Raw genomic sequence first — 19,619 nt, 5'->3', positions numbered from 1 at the left:
GTTCTCATTAATTGTTTATGGTTCATTGAACAAGCATGGGAAAGTGTTTCAATTTTTACAAATGATCTTTTTTAATTTGTAATTTTACCTACTTTTTTTTACATTTATTTAACTAGGCAAGTCAGTTAAGAACAAATTCTTATTTTTAATGACGGCATAGGAACAGTGGGTTAACTGCCTGTTCAGGGACAGAACGACAGATTTGTACCTTGTCAGCTCGGGGGTTTGAACTTGCAACCTTCCGGTTACTAGTCCACCGCTCTAACCACTAGGCTACCCTGCCGCCCCATCTTTGAAAGACGGGGTCCTGAAAAAGGGACATTTATTTTTTGGGTGAGTTTATTTATTTGTTACCCTTTATTTAACCAGAGAGGTCACATCTCTCTAGACCCAAACTGCTACAGACCTATATTTATCCTACCCTGCCGTCTAAACTCTTCGAAAGCCAAGTCAACAAACAAATTACCGACCATTTTGAATCCCACCGTACCTTCTCCGCTATGCAATCTGGTTTCAGAGCTGGTTATGGGGTGCACCTCAGCCATGCTCAAGGTCCTAAATGATATCATAACCGCCGTCGATAAGAGACAGTACTGTGCAGCCGTCTTCATCGGCCTGGCCAAGGCTTTCGACTCTCATTCCCCACATTCTTAACGGCAGACTCAACAGCCTTGGTTTCTCTAATGATTGCCTCGCCTGGTTCACTAACTACTTCTCAGATAGAGTTCAGTGTGTCAAATTGGAGGGCCTGTTGCTCGGACCTCTGGCAGTCTCTATGGGGGTGCCACAGGGTTAAATTCTCAGGCCGATTCTCTTCTCTGTAGACATCAATGAGGTCGCTATTGCTGCTGGTGATTCTCTGATCCACCTCTACGCAGACGACACCATTCTGTATACTTCTGGCCCTTCTTTGGACACTGTGTTAACTAACCTCCAGACGAGCTTCAATGCCATACAACTCTCCTTCCGTGGCCTCCAACTGCTCTTAAATGCATGCTTTTCAACCGATCGCTGCCCGCACCCGCCCGTCCAGCATCACTACTCTGGACGGCTCTGACTTAGAATACGTGGACAACTACAAATACCTAGATGTGTGGTTAGACTGTAAACTCTCCTTCCAGACTCACATTAAGCATCTCCAATCCAAAATTAAATCTGGAATCGGCTTCCTATTTCCCAACAAAGCCTCATTCACTCATGCTGCCAAACATACCCTCGTAAAACTGACCATCCTACCGATCCTCGACTTCGGTGATGTCATCTATAAAATAGCTTCCAACACTCTACTCAGCAAATTGGATGCAGTTACCTTATTTGCACACACTGTGTGTTTCTTTCTACTGTATTATTGACTGTATGTTTGTTTTACTCCATGTGTAACTCTGTGTTGTTGTATGTGTCGAACTGCTTTGCTTTATCTTGGCCAGGTAGCAGTTGCAAATGAGAACTTGTTCTCAACTAAACTACCTGGTTAAAAAAAAGGTGAAATAAATCTCTTTTCCAAATGTGACCTGGCCAAGAAGGCCGCATGCATAGTTGACAACATAAAACACATGATATGAAAACACATGATATATAACACACGACACGTGCTTCTACACCTGCATTGCTTGCTGTTTGGGGTTTTAGGCTGGGTTTCTGTACAGCACTTTGAGATATCAGCTGATGTACGAAGGGCTATATGATGTAAGAAGGGCCAGACACACCCCCTACCTCCATCCCTGTTAGGGGCCAGACACACCCCCTACCTCCATCCCTGTTAGGGGCCAGACACACCCCCTACCTCCATCCCTGTTAGGGGCCAGACACACTCCCTACCCCCATCCCTGTTAGGGGCCAGACACACCCCCTAACTCCATCCCTGTTAGGGGCCAGACACACCCCCTAACTCCATCCCTGTTAGGGGCCAGACACACCCCCTACCTCCATCCCTGTTAGGGGCCAGACACACCCCCTACCTCCATCCCTGTTAGGGGCCAGACACACCCCTACCTCCATCCCTGTTAGGGGCCGTCTAGACACACCCCTACCTCCATCCCTGTTAGGGGCCAGAGACACCCCTAACTCCATCCCTGTTAGGGGGCCAGAGACACCCCTAACTCCATCCCTGTTAGGGGCCAGACACACCCCTACCTCCATCCCTGTTAGGGGCCAGACACACCCCCTACCCCCATCCCTGTTAGGGGCCAGACACACCCCCTACCTCCATCCCTGTTAGGGGCCAGACACACCCCCTACCTCCATCCCTGTTAGGGGCCGTCTAGACACACCCCCTACCTCCATCCCTGTTAGGGGCCAGAGACACCCCCTAACTCCATCCCTGTTAGGGGCCAGAGACACCCCCTAACTCCATCCCTGTTAGGGGCCAGACACACCCCCTACCTCCATCCCTGTTAGGGGCCAGAGACACCCCCTACCTCCATCCCTGTTAGGGGCCAGACACACCCCCTTCCTCCATCCCTGTTAGGGGCCAGACACACCTCCTAACTGCATCCCTGTTAGGGGCCAGACACACCCCCTACCTCCATCCCTGTTAGGGGCCAGACACACCCCCTAACTCCATTTTAATCATGGAACACTGGTGACTGTAATAATGGAACACTGGTCACTGTAATAATGGAACACTGGTCACTTTAATAATGGAACACTGGTCACTTTAACAATGGAACACTGGTCACTTTAATAATGGAACACTGGTCACTTTAATAATGGAACACTGGTCCCTTTAATAATGGAACACTGGTCACTTTAATAACGGAACACTGGTCACTTTAATAATGGAACACTAGTCACTTTAATAATGGAACACTGGTCACTTTAACAATGGAACACTGGTCACTTTAATAATGGAACACTGGTCACTTTAATAATGGAACACTGGTCCCTTTAATAATGGAACACTGGTCACTTTAATAACGGAACACTGGTCACTTTAATAATGGAACACTAGTCACTTTAATAATGGAACACTGGTCCCTTTAATAATGGAACACTAGTCACTTTAATAATGGAACACTGGTCCCTTTAATAATGGAACACTAGTCACTTTAATAATGGAACACTGGTCACTTTAATAATGGAACACTGGTCCCTTTAATAATGGAACACTGGTCACTGTAATAATGGAACACTGGTCACATTAATAATGGAACACTGGTCACATTAATAATGGAACACTGGTCACTGTAATAATGGAACACTGGTCCCTTTAATAATGGAACACTAGTCACTTTAATAATGGAACACTGGTCACATTAATAATGGAACACTGGCCACTTTAATAATGGAACACTAGTCCCTTTAATAATGGAACACTGGTCACTTTAATAAATGGAACACTGGTCCCTTTAATAATGGAACACTGGTCACTGTAATAATGGAACACTGGTCACTGTAATAATGGAACACTGGTCACTTTAACACTGGTCACTGTAATAATGGAACACTGGTCACTTTAATAATGGAACACTGGTCACTGTAATAATGGAACACTGGTCACTTTAATCATGTTTACATACTGTTGTACTCATTGTATATGCATAGACTGTATCCTATTCAACTTTTGCTTTGCATATACGATTCTGTCCACGGGTTCTACAGATATACTATATATTTAATCCACAAACTGTCCTTATTGTCTATACATCCCATCACATACTGTATATACTGTACCAGTCACAAGTTTGGACACACCTACTTATTCAATGGTTTTTATTTGTACTATTTTCTACATTGTAGATTAATAGTGATGACATCAAAACTGACATTTTTTTATTTCACCTTTATTCCCAACAACATCAAATGTGTCGAGTCACGACCAAAAGAGGAGCGTCCCCTAGCTAAATCTGGGTCATCTTCCCAGAGCAAACTCTCCCCTGAGAGCTTTCCTTCCCTAACCAGCTCTTGTTGCAGCTTGATTTTAGCTCCAAATCCTGTTTAAATTCCAATTATTTTTCATACTTTACACGATCGTGCTCTAGCTTCTCACGATCGTGCTCTAGCTTCTCCGATCGTGCTCTAGCTTCTCACGATCGTGCTCTAGCTTCTCACGATCGTGCTCTAGCTTCTCCCGATCGTGCTCTAGCTTCTCACGATCGTGCTCTAGCTTCTCACGATCGTGCTCTAGCTTCTCACGATCGTGCTCTAGCTTCTCACGATCGTGCTCTAGCTTCTCATGATCGCGCTGTAGCCTCTCACGATCATGCTCTAGCTTTAACCGAAGCAGTTGTTTCTGCTGTTTGAAAGAAGACCACTAGGGCTAACAGATGGAGCAGCCAGTGTAATGAAACAGGGAGATGGCGAGAGGTAACTTCAGAAATACCACACATCAGATTGGCCTTCAATATCAACCTAATATAATTGTTTAGACGTTTATCACTAATTTCAACCTGGTACTGTTCAGCAATCTTCAACAGCTGTTCTTCAGTACATAATTCTAACAGTTCCTCTGATGGAAAGCGAATGAATGTGTCTACGCCATAGCCACTAGAAATAGAAAAAAAAGATCTCGCTCTTCCCCTCTGCTGAACACACCAGACCGGACCACAAGAGAACTGACGATCACGCTGGGCACCACAGAAGAGATAAATATATGGAGCTTCCCATAAGACCTACAGTAACTCAACCCTAGTCTTCGTGCAGATTTGCGGTGGGTAATTACACACTGTAGTCTACTGGCAAGGGAAAAATAAATAAATTAAAACACGCAGCATGCTGGCAGATTCACCCAAGCCACGGATGTGCCCCCGAGACAACTGCTCCATCCACAGACACCACACAAAAATAACAAACAAAATAACCCAACATATTCCAAAGTGAAACACGTCGCTAAGCCTAACAGGGGAAAAATAAAGGCTATAGCTCCAGGTAGCAAGCGTCACTACCCTATCCAAATCTCCCACTGAGGTACACAGCCAATGGTACTCACCTCAGACCGATGTCCCAACATTGAGTAGATCACGAGTCTCCAGCCTGGGCAGGGGCCTGGAAACTAACCAATATCTCCAATATCTCCAACGCAGCACACAACCAACTATCCACCGCAGTGGCTAGTTTCCCAAACGAAGGCAACCAACACTGGGCCTCCCAAACATTACAACTCAAAAGCTGTAACGGAAGTTACAAAGCACCTACAGAGTTCTCAAACATTAAATGCACATTTTCTCCCAAACACAACTCATACCAGTATTAGTCCTTCATAATGCAACAAAGTGCTATATGCCAAAATGTCTAGGAACCAACCTTAAATCCCAGACGAGCCCTCACTTGTCACGAACCGACTCGAAGTTCGTAAAAACAAAAAAGGGAGACAACGTGGAGATAAGGAATAACAATATATTTATTAATGGAAGTAAACTAAATACAATGAACAATGGTGTGTGTGTGTGTGTAGTCAGTAATGTAAGTGAGTATTTGCATGCATAAATGTGATAATGAGGGGTGTTGAGGGGTGTTGAAAGGTGCCAAAGCAACCTGCTAACTGCCACAACCAAACTCTATCCATGTGTCTGCATGGAGAGTCTCTCTCCAATACACCCGAGCCCAGGTGTGTCCCATTTTGCTGACGACCCTCCCGGCTCCGCCCACCGACCTCCTATTAAGGAGAACAAGAGCAAAGAAAAAAGAATTCGGCAGACAGAGTGGGAGGGTCTGCAGACAGAGTGGGAGGGTCTGCAGACAGAGTGGGAGGGTCGGCAGACAGAGTGGGAGGGTCTGCAGACAGAGTGGGAGGGTCTTCAGACAGAGTGGGAGGGTCTGCAGACAGAGTGGGAGGGTTGTCACAGTTGAATGGCCTGACTGGAAACTGTGATATGTGGTGGTTTTACCTAACTTAGTTGAATGGCCTGACTGTAAATATCTCTGCATGAGAGCGTCTGCTAAATGACACGAAACTACAGGAGCCTGGCAGCCAGGACTATAGGAGACAGCAGCTGAATGCTCCCATGTAGTGGTGACAACTGGCAATAACAGACAGATTCTCAGTCCTCATCCTGCTGAGTAACAGAGGAAGGTACAGAGAAGGAGCACTGAATGAATACCTGTGTGAAGACCTGGGGGAACTATAGATAATTATTTAGATTCAAATTAACTGGGGGAAGCGTAACTAACCATTTAGATTCAAATTACCTGGGGGAAGCGTAACTAACCATTTAGATTCAAATTACCTGGGGGAAGCGTAACTAACCATTTAGATTCAAATTACCTGGGGGAAGCGTAACTAACCATTTAGATTCAAATTACCTGGGGGAAGCGTAACTAACCATTTAGATTCAAATGAAAATGTGTTTTTTCTTACTGTGTGTGTGTAGCTCCAGACGGGCGCTACAGGGGAACAGGTCTGCTAGATGTACTGCGGGAGCTGCTTCGTGACGAGGGGCCCAGAGCACTCTATAAAGGATCCAACGCCGTGTTCCTCAGAGCCTTCCCTGCCAACGCGGTAGACAACCTATTACAAGACCTATAGCCACACCAACCCACCAATCAGCATTTAGTTCCACACCACCCCACCAATCAGCATCTAGTACCACACCACCCCACCTATCAGCATCTAGTACCACATCACCAATCAGCATCTAGTACCACACCACCCCACCTATCAGCATTTAGTACCACACCACCCCACCTATCAGCATCTAGTACCACATCACCAATCAGCATCTAGTACCACACCACCCCACCTATCAGCATTTAGTACCACACCACCCCACCAATCAGCATTTAGTACCACACCACCCCACCAATCAGCATCTAGTACCACACCACCCCACCTATCAGCATTTAGTACCACACCACCCCACCTATCAGCATTTAGTACCACACCACCCCACCAATCAGCATCTAGTACCACACCACCCCACCTATCAGCATTTAGTACCACACCACCCCACCTATCAGCATTTAGTACCCACCACCCCACCTATCAGCATTTAGTACCACACCACCCCACCAATCAGCATTTAGTACCACACCACCCCAACTATCAGCATTTAGTACCACACCACCCCACCTATCAGCATCTAGTACCACACCACCCCAACTATCAGCATTTAGTACCACACCAACCCACCAATCAGCATTTAGTACCACACCACCCCACCAATCAGCATTTAGTACCACACCACCCCAACTATCAGCATCTAGTACCACACCACCCCACCTATCAGCATCTAGTACCACACCACCCCACCAATCAGCATCTAGTACCACATCACCTATCAGCATCTAGTACCACACCACCCCACCAATCAGCATTTAGTACCACACCACCCCACCAATCAGCATTTAGTACCAACCCACCAATCAGCATCTAGTACCACACCACGCCACCTATCAGCATTTAGTACCACACCACCCTACCAATCAGCATCTAGTACCACACCACCTATCAGCATCTAGTACCACACCACCAATCAGCATCTAGTACCACATCACCTATCAGCATCTAGTACCACACCACCAATCAGCATCTAGTACCACATCACCTATCAGCATCTAGTACCACCCCACCAATCAGCATCTAGTTCCACACCACCCCACCAATCAGCATCTAGTACCACATCACCTATCAGCATCTAGTACCACACCACCCCACCAATCAGCATTTAGTACCACACCACCCCACCAATCAGCATTTAGTACCAACCCACCAATCAGCATCTAGTACCACACCACCCCACCTATCAGCATCTAGTACCACACCACCCCACCAATCAGCATCTAGTACCACATCACCTATCAGCATCTAGTACCACACCACCCCACCAATCAGCATTTAGTACCACACCACCCCACCAATCAGCATTTAGTACCAACCCACCAATCAGCATCTAGTACCACACCACGCCACCTATCAGCATTTAGTACCACACCACCCTACCAATCAGCATCTAGTACCACACCACCTATCAGCATCTAGTACCACACCACCAATCAGCATCTAGTACCACATCACCTATCAGCATCTAGTACCACACCACCAATCAGCATCTAGTACCACATCACCTATCAGCATCTAGTACCACCCCACCAATCAGCATCTAGTTCCACACCACCCCACCAATCAGCATCTAGTACCACACCACCCCACCTATCAGCATCTAGTACCACATCACCAATCAGCATCTAGTACCACACCACCCCACCAATCAGCATTTAGTACCACACCACCCCACCTATCAGCATCTAGTACCACATCACCAATCAGCATCTAGTACCACACCACCCCACCTATCAGCATTTAGTACCACACCACCCCACCAATCAGCATTTAGTACCACACCACCCCACCAATCAGCATCTAGTACCACACCACCCCACCTATCAGCATTTAGTACCACACCACCCCACCTATCAGCATTTAGTACCACACCACCCCACCAATCAGCATCTAGTACCACACCACCCCACCTATCAGCATTTAGTACCACACCACCCCACCTATCAGCATTTAGTACCACACCACCCACCTATCAGCATTTAGTACCACACCACCCCACCAATCAGCATCTAGTACCACACCACCCCAACTATCAGCATTTAGTACCACACCACCCCACCTATCAGCATCTAGTACCACACCACCCCAACTATCAGCATTTAGTACCACACCAACCCACCAATCAGCATTTAGTACCACACCACCCCACCAATCAGCATTTAGTACCACACCACCCCACCTATCAGCATCTAGTACCACATCACCAATCAGAATTTAGTACCACACCACCCCAACTATCAGCATCTAGTACCACACCACCCCACCTATCAGCATCTAGTACCACACCACCCTACCAATCAGCATCTAGTACCACACCACCCCACCAATCAGCATCTAGTACCACATCACCTATCAGCATCTAGTACCACACCACCCCACCAATCAGCATTTAGTACCACACCACCCCACCAATCAGCATTTAGTACCAACCCACCAATCAGCATCTAGTACCACACCACGCCACCTATCAGCATTTAGTACCACACCACCCTACCAATCAGCATCTAGTACCACACCACCTATCAGCATCTAGTACCACACCACCAATCAGCATCTAGTACCACATCACCTATCAGCATCTAGTACCACACCACCAATCAGCATCTAGTACCACACCACCAATCAGCATCTAGTACCACATCACCTATCAGCATCTAGTACCACACCACCAATCAGCATCTAGTACCACCCCACCAATCAGCATCTAGTACCACACCACCCCACCAATCAGCATTTAGTACCACACCACCAATCAGCATTTAGTACCACACCACCAATCAGCATTTAGTACCACACCACCCCACCAATCACCATTTGAAAAGGTCAAATAGGGAGTGCTTATATTTGTCCTGTTTCACTACTGGGCGGTTTCACAGACATAGTTCAATTTAAATCAGGACCAGGCTAATTCTACTTAAATGAATCTAGATAAAACAATGGCTTTCTGAGCCATTTAACTTCAGATTAATTATTTCTAGACTAGGAAGTCCCAGACTAAGGAAAGTAAGGACTAACCAGTTCATCTTTGTGAAGCTTGATTTGGTTAATGTTCTGACCTGAGGATGCTCCAGAAACCAGGCATGGGACACTAATACATACGCATTGTGTGGAATTGGAGCAACTCACCTAATCCAAACAATGGACGGAGGTTAAAGAAAACACTTTGAAAAACCCTCTTCAAGTGAATTGTGTCAAATCACCCAATTATGGAGAGCAAACAGTATGATTAATCAACAGAAAACAAGAAACAGAATGCCTGGACTACCATTTGTGATGAATTCCACAATTCCACAAGCGAAAAACTAAACGTACGGACGCTTCAGCAACTTCAGGTAATATACTGTATTTACTGGCCCCCTTTTACAAATCAGAGTCACTTTGAAATGTTACTTTTCTGGTGTAACAACACAGTGGGGCCTAAATGTATTTGTGTGACAGAAATGTAACAAACTATCACAAACAATTACTAATATAAGTTCTATATCATCTTGTCTTTCTAAGGTTCTGTGGAAAAATATATAAAAATCTACTTAAAGAGGACAAATGCTGTTAATCGTGGGGAGTGTTTCAATACTGGTAGGAGAACCCCAGTAAGACCAGAGACAGATGAGCTGGGAGACTGGTGGAGGACCCCCAGTAAGACCAGAGACAGATGAGCTGGGAGACTGGTGGAGGACCCCCAGTAAGACCAGAGACAGATGAGCTGGGAGACTGGTGGAGGACCCCCAGTAAGACAGAGACAGATGAGCTGGGAGACTGGTGGAGGACCCCCAGTAAGACCAGAGACAGATGAGCTGGGAGACTGGTGGAGGACCCCCAGTAAGATCAGAGACAGATGAGCTGGGGGACTGGTTGAAGACGCCCAGTTAGACCAGAGGAGCTAGGGGACTGGTGGAAGACCCCCAGTAAGACCAGAGGAGCTGGGGACTGGGGTTCCTCCTGGGGACTGGTGGAGACCCCCCAGTAAGACCAGAGAACCCTCCACCAGTCCAGATGGGGGACTGGTGGAGGACCCCCAGTAAGACCAGAGGCAGATGGGGGACTGGTGGAGGACCCCCAGTAACACCAGGGAGCTGGGGGACTGGTGGAGGACCCCAGTTAGACCAGAGGAGCTGGGGGACTGGTGGAGGACCCCCAGTTAGACCAGAGGCAGATGGGGGACTGGTGGAGGACCCCCAGTAAGACCAGAGGCAGATGGGGGACTGGTGGAGGACCCCCAGTAAGACCAGAGGGAGCTGGGGGACTGGTGGAGGACCCCCTGTAAGACCAGAGGAGCTGGGGGACTGGTGTAGGACCCCCAGTAAGACCAGATGAGCTGGGGGACTGGTGGATGACCCCCAGTTAGACCAGAGGAGCTGGGGGACTGGTCGAGGACCCCCAGTAAGACCAGAGAAAGATGGGGGACTGGTGGAGGACCCCCACTTAGACCAGAGGAGCTGGGGGATTGGTGGATGACCCCCAGTTAGACCAGAGGAGCTGGGGGACTGGTGAAGGACCCCCAGTTAGACCAGTGGAGCTGGGGGACTGGTGGAGGACCCCGGTGGACGATGTCATCGATGCACTTATTGATGAAGCCATTGGCTGATGTGGTATACTCCTCATTGTGATCTGAAGAATCCTGGAACATGTTCCAGTCTGTTCTAGCAAAACAGTCCTGTAGTGTAGCATCTGCTTCATCTGACCACTTTTGTATTGACTGAGTCACCGGTGCTTCCTGCTTTAATTTTAGCTTGAAAGCAGGAATCAGGAGGATTGAATTATGGTCAGATTTGCCAAATGGAGGTCACGGGAGAGCTTTGCACACATCTCTGTGTGTGGAGTAAAGGGGTCTAGAGTTTTTTCCCTCTGGTTGCACATTTAACATGCTGGTAGAAATGAGGTAAAACGGATTTAAGTTTCCCTTCATTAGAGTCCCCGGCCACTAGGAGCGCCGCCTCTGGATGAGCATTTTCTGTTTGCTTATGGCCTTATACAGCTCATTGAGTGTGGTCTTAGTGCCAGCATCGGTCTGTGGTGGTAAATAGACAGCTACGAAGAATATAGATTAAAACTCTCTAGGTAGATAGCGTGGTCTACAGCTTATCATGAGATACTCTACCTCAGGCAAGCAAAACCTCGAGACTTCCTTCCTTGCACCAGCGGTTGCAAATACACATAGACCAGCACCACTTGTCTGCTGTTCTATCCGGCCGATACAGTGTGTAACCCACCAGCTGTATGTTATTCATGTCGTCATTCAGCCACGACTCGGTGAAACATAAGTTATTACAGTTTTTAATGTCCCGTTGATGGGATATACATCCACTTTATAATAGAACTCTACCTTGTAGTTGGCTTGGGCAGCAGCATCAGCGAAATTGATGTAATTGTCGTTCAGTTCACATATAGACTTTGGACATTTCTGCATACAGTCAGTTCACTTACACTAATCTCCTGTTTCACGATGGAAGGTACCAGATGCCAAAAACTCAAGGTGATCAGCAGTTGTTGGGAAGGAGGGATGGGCCTTCTCTGAAGATAGTCAGATGAAAGCCTTGGCTCAAGCAAACAAATAGATGCATTTTCTTTGTACACACGGAAAAGGTCACAGAAATTGAGTTCTTCAAAATCATTCAGTGAGTTGCTCCTGTCTTTTACCGCCCTTTTGCCTTGGAGGTGCTCTTTGATGATCATTGAAATAGTCAGTGAGTTGCTCCTGTCTTTTACCACCCTTTTGCCTTGGAGGTGCTCTTTGATGATCATTGAAATAGTCCAAAATCATTCAGTGAGTTGCTCCTGTCTTTTACCGCCCTTTTGCCTTGGAGGTGCTCTTTGATGATCATTGAAATAGTCAGTGAGTTGCTCCTGTCTTTTGCCGCCCTTTTGCCTTGGAGGTGCTCTTTGATGATCATTGAAATAGTCCAGGTAATACATTTTCCTCCATTGCCAAGTTCATCCATTCATCTGAAGTTAAGCCTCTGGCCAAGTCTTCACCTAGATCTAGATTAACTCTAATCTTCCTTCTGGAAATCAGATGTTTTAAATCTAGACTAGTGGGCAAGTGTGAAACTATTTGAAACCATGTCTGAGAAATTTAGTCTAGGATTAATCTGTGTCCAGGAAACCGCCCTACAAATGGAAATGTGCTTTTTACATATCCCAGCTTCCCCTGCGACACTGTCAGAGAGTGGGGTCACAGCCAGGGAACAGCCATTAACGTTGACGTTGCCTAGTCAACGCCATTTTACCTGCTGTTTGTTGTGCTAGCGGATTAGCCTCGCCTACTGTTTTTAGCTAGCTTTCCAAATTCAACACCTGTGATTACTGTATGCCTCGCTGTATGTCTCTCTCAGATGTCAATATGCCTTGTATACTGTTGTTCAGGTTAGTTATCATTGTTTTAGTTCACAATGGAGCCCCTAGATCCACTCTGCATGCCCCTGTTACCTCCTTTGTCCCACCTCCCACACATGCGGTGACCTCACCCATTACAACCAGCATGTCCAGAGATACAACCTGTCTCATCATCACCCAGTGCCTGGGCTTACCTCCGCTGTACCCGCACCCCACCATACCCCTGTCTGTGCATTATGCCCTGAATATATTCTACCATGCCCAGAAACCTGCTCCTCTTATCCTCTGCCCCCAACGCTCTAGGCGACCAGTTTTGATAGCCTTTAGCCGCACCCTCATACTACTCCTTCTCTGTTCCGCGGGTGATGTGGAGGTAAACCCAGGCCCTGCATGTCCCCAGGTACCCTCATTCGTTGACTTCTGTGATCGAAAAAGCCTTGGTTTTATGCATGTCAACATCAGAAGCCTCCTCCCTAAGTTTGTTTTACTCACTGCTTTAGCACACTCTGCTAACCCTGATGTCCTTGCCGTGTCTGAATCCTGGCTCAGGAAGGCCACCAAAAATTCAGAGATTTCCATACCCAACTATAACATCTTCCGTCAAGATAGAACTACCAAAGGGGGCGGAGTTGCAGTCTACTGCAGAGATAGCCTGCAAAGTAATGTCATACTTTCCAGGTCCATACCCAAACAGTTCGAACTACTAATTTTGAAAATTACCCTCTCCAGAAATAAGTCTCTCACTGTTGCCGCCTGCTACCGGCCACCCTCAGCTCCCAGCTGTGCCCTGGACACCATTTGTGAATTGATCGCCCCCATCTAGCTTCAGAGTTTGTTCTGTTAGGTGACCTAAACTGGGATATGCTTAACACCCCGGCAGTCCTACAATGTAAGCTAGATGCCCTCAATCTCACTCAAATCATCAAGGAACCCACCAGGTACAACCCTAACTCTGTAAACAAGGGCACCCTCATAGACGTCATCCTGACCAACTGGCCCTCCAAATACACCTCCGCTGTCTTCAACCAGGATCTCAGCGATCACTGCCTCATTGCCTGTATCCGCTACGGAGCCGCAGTCAAACGACCACCCCTCATCACTGTCAAACGCTCCCTAAAACACTTCTGTGAGCAGGCCTTTCTAATCGACCTGGCCCGGGTATCCTGGAAGGACATTGACCTCATCCCGTCAGTTGAGGATGCCTGGTCATTCTTTAAAAGTAACTTCCTCACCATTTTAGATAAGCATGCTCCGTTCAAAAATGCAGAACCAAGAACAGATACAGCCCTTGGTTCACTCCAGACCTGACTGCCCTCGACCAGCACAAAAACATCCTGTGGCGGACTGCAATAGCATCGAATAGCCCCGTGATATGCAACTGTTCAGGGAAGTCAGGAACCAATACACGCAGTCAGTCAGGAAAGCTAAGGCCAGCTTCTTCAGGCAGAAGTTTGCATCCTGTAGCTCCAACTCCAAAAAGTTCTGGGACACTGTGAAGTCCATGGAGAACAAGAGCACCTCCTCCCAGCTGCCCACTGCACTGAGGCTAGGTAACACGGTCTCCACCGATAAATCCACGATTATCGAAAGCTTCAATAAGCACTTCTCAACGGCTGGCCATGCCTTCCGCCTGGCTACTCCAACCTCGGCCAACAGCTCCGCCCCCGCAGCTCCTCGCCCAAGCCTCTCCAGGTTCTCCTTTACCCAAATCCAGATAGCAGATGTTCTGAAAGAGCTGCAAAACCTAGACCCGTACAAATCAGCTGGGCTTGACAATCTGGACCCTCTATTTCTGAAACTATCTGCCGCCATTGTCGCAACCCCTATTACCAGCCTGTTCAACCTCTCTTTCATATCGTCTGAGATCCCCAAGGATTGAAAGCTGCCGCAGTCATCCCCCTCTTCAAAGGGGAGACACCCTGGACCCAAACTGCTATAGACCTATATCCATCCTGCCCTGCCTATCTAAGGTCCTCGAAAGCCAAGTCAACAAACAGGTCACTGACCATCTCGAATCCCACCGTACCTTCTCCGCTGTGCAATCTGGTTTCCGAGCCGGTCACGGGTGCACCTCAGCCACGCTCAAGGTACTAAACGATATCATAACCGCCATCGATAAAAGACAGTACTGTGCAGCCGTCTTCATCGACCTCGCCAAGGCTTTCGACTCTGTCAATCACCATATTCTTATCGGCAGACTCAATAGCCTCGGTTTCTCGGATGACTGCCTTGCCTGGTTCACCAATTACTTTGCAGACAGAGTTCAGTGTGTCAAATCGGAGGGCATGCTGTCCGGTCCTCTGGCAGTCTCTATGGGGTGCCACAGGGTTCAATTCTCGGGCCGACTCTTTTCTCTGTATATATCAATGATGTTGCTCTTGCTGCGGGCGATTCCCTGATCCACCTCTACGCAGACGACACCATTCTATATACTTTCGGCCCGTCATTGGACACTGTGCTATCTAACCTCCAAACGAGCTTCAATGCCACACAGCACTCCTTCCGTGGCCTCCAACTGCTCTTAAACGCGAGTAAAACCAAATGCATGCTTTTCAACCGATCGCTGCCTGCACCCGCATGCCCGACTAGCATCACCACCCTGGATGGTTCCGACCTTGAATATGTGGACATCTATAAGTACCTAGGTGTCTGGCTAGACTGCAAACTCTCCTTCCAGACTCACATCAAACATCTCCAATCGAAAATCAAATCAAGAGTCGGCTTTCTATTCCGCAACAAAGCCTCCTTCACTCACGCCGCCAAGCTTACCCTAGTAAAACTGACTATCCTACCGATCCTCGATTTCGGCGATGTCATCTACAAAATGGCTTCCAACACTCTACTCAGCAAACTGGATGCAGTCTATCATAGTGCCATCCGTTTTGTCACCAAAGCACCTTATACCACCCACCACTGCGACTTGTATGCTCTAGTCGGCTGGCCCTCGCTACATATTCGTCGCCAGACCCACTGACCATCTGATCATTTATCACCCCAGTGTTAATCTGCAAAATTGTATTATTCGCCTACCTCCTCATGCCTTTTGCACACATTGTATATAGACTGCCCATTTTTTTTTTCTACTGTGTTATTGACTTGTTAATTGTTTACTCCATGTGTAACTCTGTGTTGTCTGTTCACACTGCTATGCTTTATCTTGGCCAGGTCGCAGTTGCAAATGAGAACTTGTTCTCAACTGGCCTACCTGGTTAAATAAAGGTGTTCTCAACTAGCCTACCTGGTTAAATAAAGGTGTTCTCAACTAGCCTACCTGGTTAAATAAAGGTGTTCTCAACTAGCCTACCTGGTTAAATAAAGGTGTTCTCAACTAGCCTACCTGGTTAAATAAAGGTGTTCTCAACTAGCCTACCTGGTTAAATAAAGGTGTTCTCAACTAGCCTACCTGGTTAAATAAAGGTGTTCTCAACTAGCCTACCTGGTTAAATAAAGGTGTTCTCAACTAGCCTACCTGGTTAAATAAAGGTGTTCTCAACTAGCCTACCTGGTTAAATAAAGGTGTTCTCAACTAGCCTACCTGGTTAAATAAAGGTGTTCTCAACTAGCCTACCTGGTTAAATAAAGGTGTTCTCAACTAGCCTACCTGGTTAAATAAAGGTGAAATAAAATAAATAAATAAATAAAATTGACAGCGATCCTGGAGCAATTAGGGTTAAGTGCCTTGCTAAAGGGCAGATCGACCTATTTTTCACCTTGAAGACTCGGGAATTCGAACTACACTGAACAAAAATCCAAACGCAACATGCAACAACTTCAAAGATTTTGCTGAGTTACAGTCAATAAGGAAATCGGTCAATTAAAATAATTTCATTAGGCCCTAATCTATGGATTTCACATAGATACCTTATTTTTCCTGCTCAATGGTCTAACCGCTAGGCTACCTGCCGCCACACCAATCCACCTATCAGCATCCAGCATCACACCAACCCACATATCAACACACAGTACCACACCAACCCACCTATCAACACACAGTACCACACCAACCCACCTATCAGCATCCATAACCCATCATTTTCTTTCTAGGGTTCTTTCTGCTCTGATCTCCTCTCTGTCTCCCGCAGGCCTGTTTTCTAGGGTATGAATTGGCGTTAGAGTGTCTAAATTGGCTGGCTCCCACCTGGTGAAGACTCCTTCTATGACCTGTCATTAAGAGGTTGTAACCTGCATTGACCTGTCGCTGTCTTCAGACTGGACTCTTCTCTTGACCTCAGTTTCATGCTTCCCAAATGGCACACTATTCCCTATATAGTGCACTACTTTTGCCTAGGGCCTGTAGGTAATAGGGCTCTGGTCAGTTTTGCACTATATAGGGAAAGTAGTGCACTATATAGGGAATAGGGTGATGGTTTGTGTTGTTGTATTTAACCTTTATTTAACTAGTCATGGTTTTTCATGACAACAACAATGTGAATTCTTGTCCTCCTTGTTGTTAATGTGGTTCTAAAAAATATATTCACTGATGTTTCAGTTTGACATCTTGTCCTGTTTCAGTCTGACATCTTGTCCTGTTTCAGTCTGACATCTTGTCCTGTTTCAGTCTGACATCTTGTCCTGTGATTCACGTCTTGTTGAAGAGAAGTTTAAACGCACAGTGAAATAATGACAATCATGATATTTATTTAAGGGGATGATTTTGACATATTTCTGTGAACCTAAGGTCTAAAAGGCACCTGATAAAAGTGCACTATATTTATATTCATTATTCATTGTTAATAGTAACAATAAAGACGTGTTTGAATGTTGAAGATTTAAAACAATTTTTTTAAATGCCTTCATTTGTTTATTGACCAATTTAGGGGTTTTGATGTACATTTTAAATGTGATATAATTTGATTAATTTTGACAATTAATCAAATCCATTTATGAGCAATCCAGATTTATCTCAGAACAGGTTTTATACATTTGTTTGAATAAAGTGTAATTTGACAAATATGACATTGCTGTGTCTATTAATGCATAGCTTATGGGTAATTCAGGCCCTAAATTACCATTGGACACTAATCTAAGGTTTTGAGCATAGAGAGGTGTATTCTAGATTCTTTTTCTACCTTTATGGTATGCTAGGAGTAGACCACAGCTATTTTCTAGATTGTATTTCTACCTTTATGTTCTAGTATTCAAGAAGTTTATTCTGTCTTTTTGCTGGAGGCATAGTTGCGGGGAGATCTTTGGGGCAGGAGGTGCTGCGATTTGTTTCACAGACAGACGGCTACATCAGTCTGCTACATAAGTCTGCTACATCAGTCTGCTAATACAGGACTAATAAAGGCCCAGTGCACTATTTTTGTGAAAAGAGTAAACGTTTCACCTTAATTCTCATCTTTCAGGGGTGCTGCAGCACCATAATATGGAGGTCCAAAGCTGCCATAATTACAATGAAATAAAACATTAATTAGCAAGGAAATACAAAAATACTGACTAAAATGTATTCATTTTCTCTTTATCTGTAATAATTGTTCAATTACAAACTTATTAAAACTTTAATCAATTCATATATTTATTAATTTAATATAGTTCTGTATTTCTTCCTCCCATATGAGAATGAGGGGGTGTCAATCAAACGAATAGGAGTGGTATCTACTAGAGGTCGGCCGATTAATCGGAACGGCCGATTTCAAGTTTTCATAACAATCGGAAATCGGTATTTTGAGGCGACGATTTTGCAGATTTTTTAAAATATATATTTTTTAACTAGGCAAGTCAGTTAAGAACACATTCTTATTATCAATGATGGCCTAGGAACGTTGTGCCTCGTTTAGGGGCAGAACGACAGATTTTTACGTTGTCAGCTTGGGGGATCCAATCTTGCAACCTTACAGTTTACTAGTCCGACGCTCTAACCACCTGATTACATACTTATTTATTTTTATATTATTTTATATAGCCCTTCGTACGTCAGCTGATATCTCCAAGTGCTGTACAGAAACCCAACCTAAAACCCCAAACAGCAAGCAATGCAGGTGTAGAAGCACGGTGGCTAGGAAAAACTCCCTAGAAAGGCCAAAACCTAGGAAGAAACCTAGAGAGGAACCAGGCTATGTGGCGTGGCCAGTCCTCTACTGGCTGTGCCGGGTGGAGATTATAACAGAACATGGCCAAGATGTTCAAATGTTCGTAAATGACCAGCATGGTCAAATAATAATAAGGCAGAACAGTTGAAACTGGAGCAGCAGCACGGCAAGGTGGACTAGTGACAGCAAGGAGTCATGTCAGGTAGTCCTGAGGCATGGTCCTAGGGCTCAGGTCCTCCGAGAGAGAGAAAGAAAGAGAGAAAGAGAGAATTAGAGAGAGCACACTTAAATTCACACAGGACACCGAATAGGACAGGAGAAGTACTCCAGGTATAACAAACTGACCCTGGCCCCCTGACACATAAACTACTGCAGCATAAATACTGGAGGCTGAGACAGGAGGGGTCAGGAGGGCCAAACAGGAAGGATATAACCCCACCCACTTTGCCAAAGCACAGCCCCCACACCACTAGAGGGATATCTTCAACTACCAACTTACCATCCTGAGACAAGGCCGAGTATAGCCCACAAAGATCTCCGCCACGGCACAACCCAAGGGGGGGGCCAACCCAGACAGGAAGATCACATCAGTGACTCAACCCACTCAAGTGACGCACCCCTCCTAGGGACAGTATGAAAGATTGCACTCCACAAGGAGACTGCCTGTTACGCGAATGCAGTAAGCCAAGGTAAGTTGCTAACTAGCATTAAACTTATCTTATAAAAAACAATCAATCAACGACTGTCGTTGCTCCAAT

At 46.0% G+C, this 19,619-nt stretch overlaps 1 protein-coding gene across 2 annotated transcripts in view; it reads left to right on the top strand.

The window, feature by feature from the left end:
* Nucleotides 1-18,116, top strand: part of LOC115124017 (mitochondrial carnitine/acylcarnitine carrier protein-like) — a 35,812-nt gene extending 17,696 nt beyond the window's left edge. The window contains exons 7-8 of one of the 2 annotated variants that reach the window (XM_065021025.1): nt 6,309-6,436; nt 16,912-18,116. In XM_065021025.1, the coding sequence (XP_064877097.1) occupies nt 6,309-6,436; nt 16,912-16,974 (191 nt within the window). In that variant the 3' untranslated portion in view covers nt 16,975-18,116. The remainder of the gene's footprint in view (nt 1-6,308; nt 6,437-16,911) is intronic. The other variant, XM_065021024.1, reaches the window with a different exon arrangement.
* Nucleotides 18,117-19,619: the final 1,503 nt, after the last annotated feature.

The sequence above is a fragment of the Oncorhynchus nerka genome, linkage group LG7 (genome assembly GCF_034236695.1).
Source record: "Oncorhynchus nerka isolate Pitt River linkage group LG7, Oner_Uvic_2.0, whole genome shotgun sequence".
NCBI classification, from domain to species: domain Eukaryota; kingdom Metazoa; phylum Chordata; class Actinopteri; order Salmoniformes; family Salmonidae; genus Oncorhynchus; species Oncorhynchus nerka.
The sequence above is the reverse complement of the archived record's forward strand: the minus strand, read 5'-3'. Positions and strand labels throughout refer to the sequence as shown.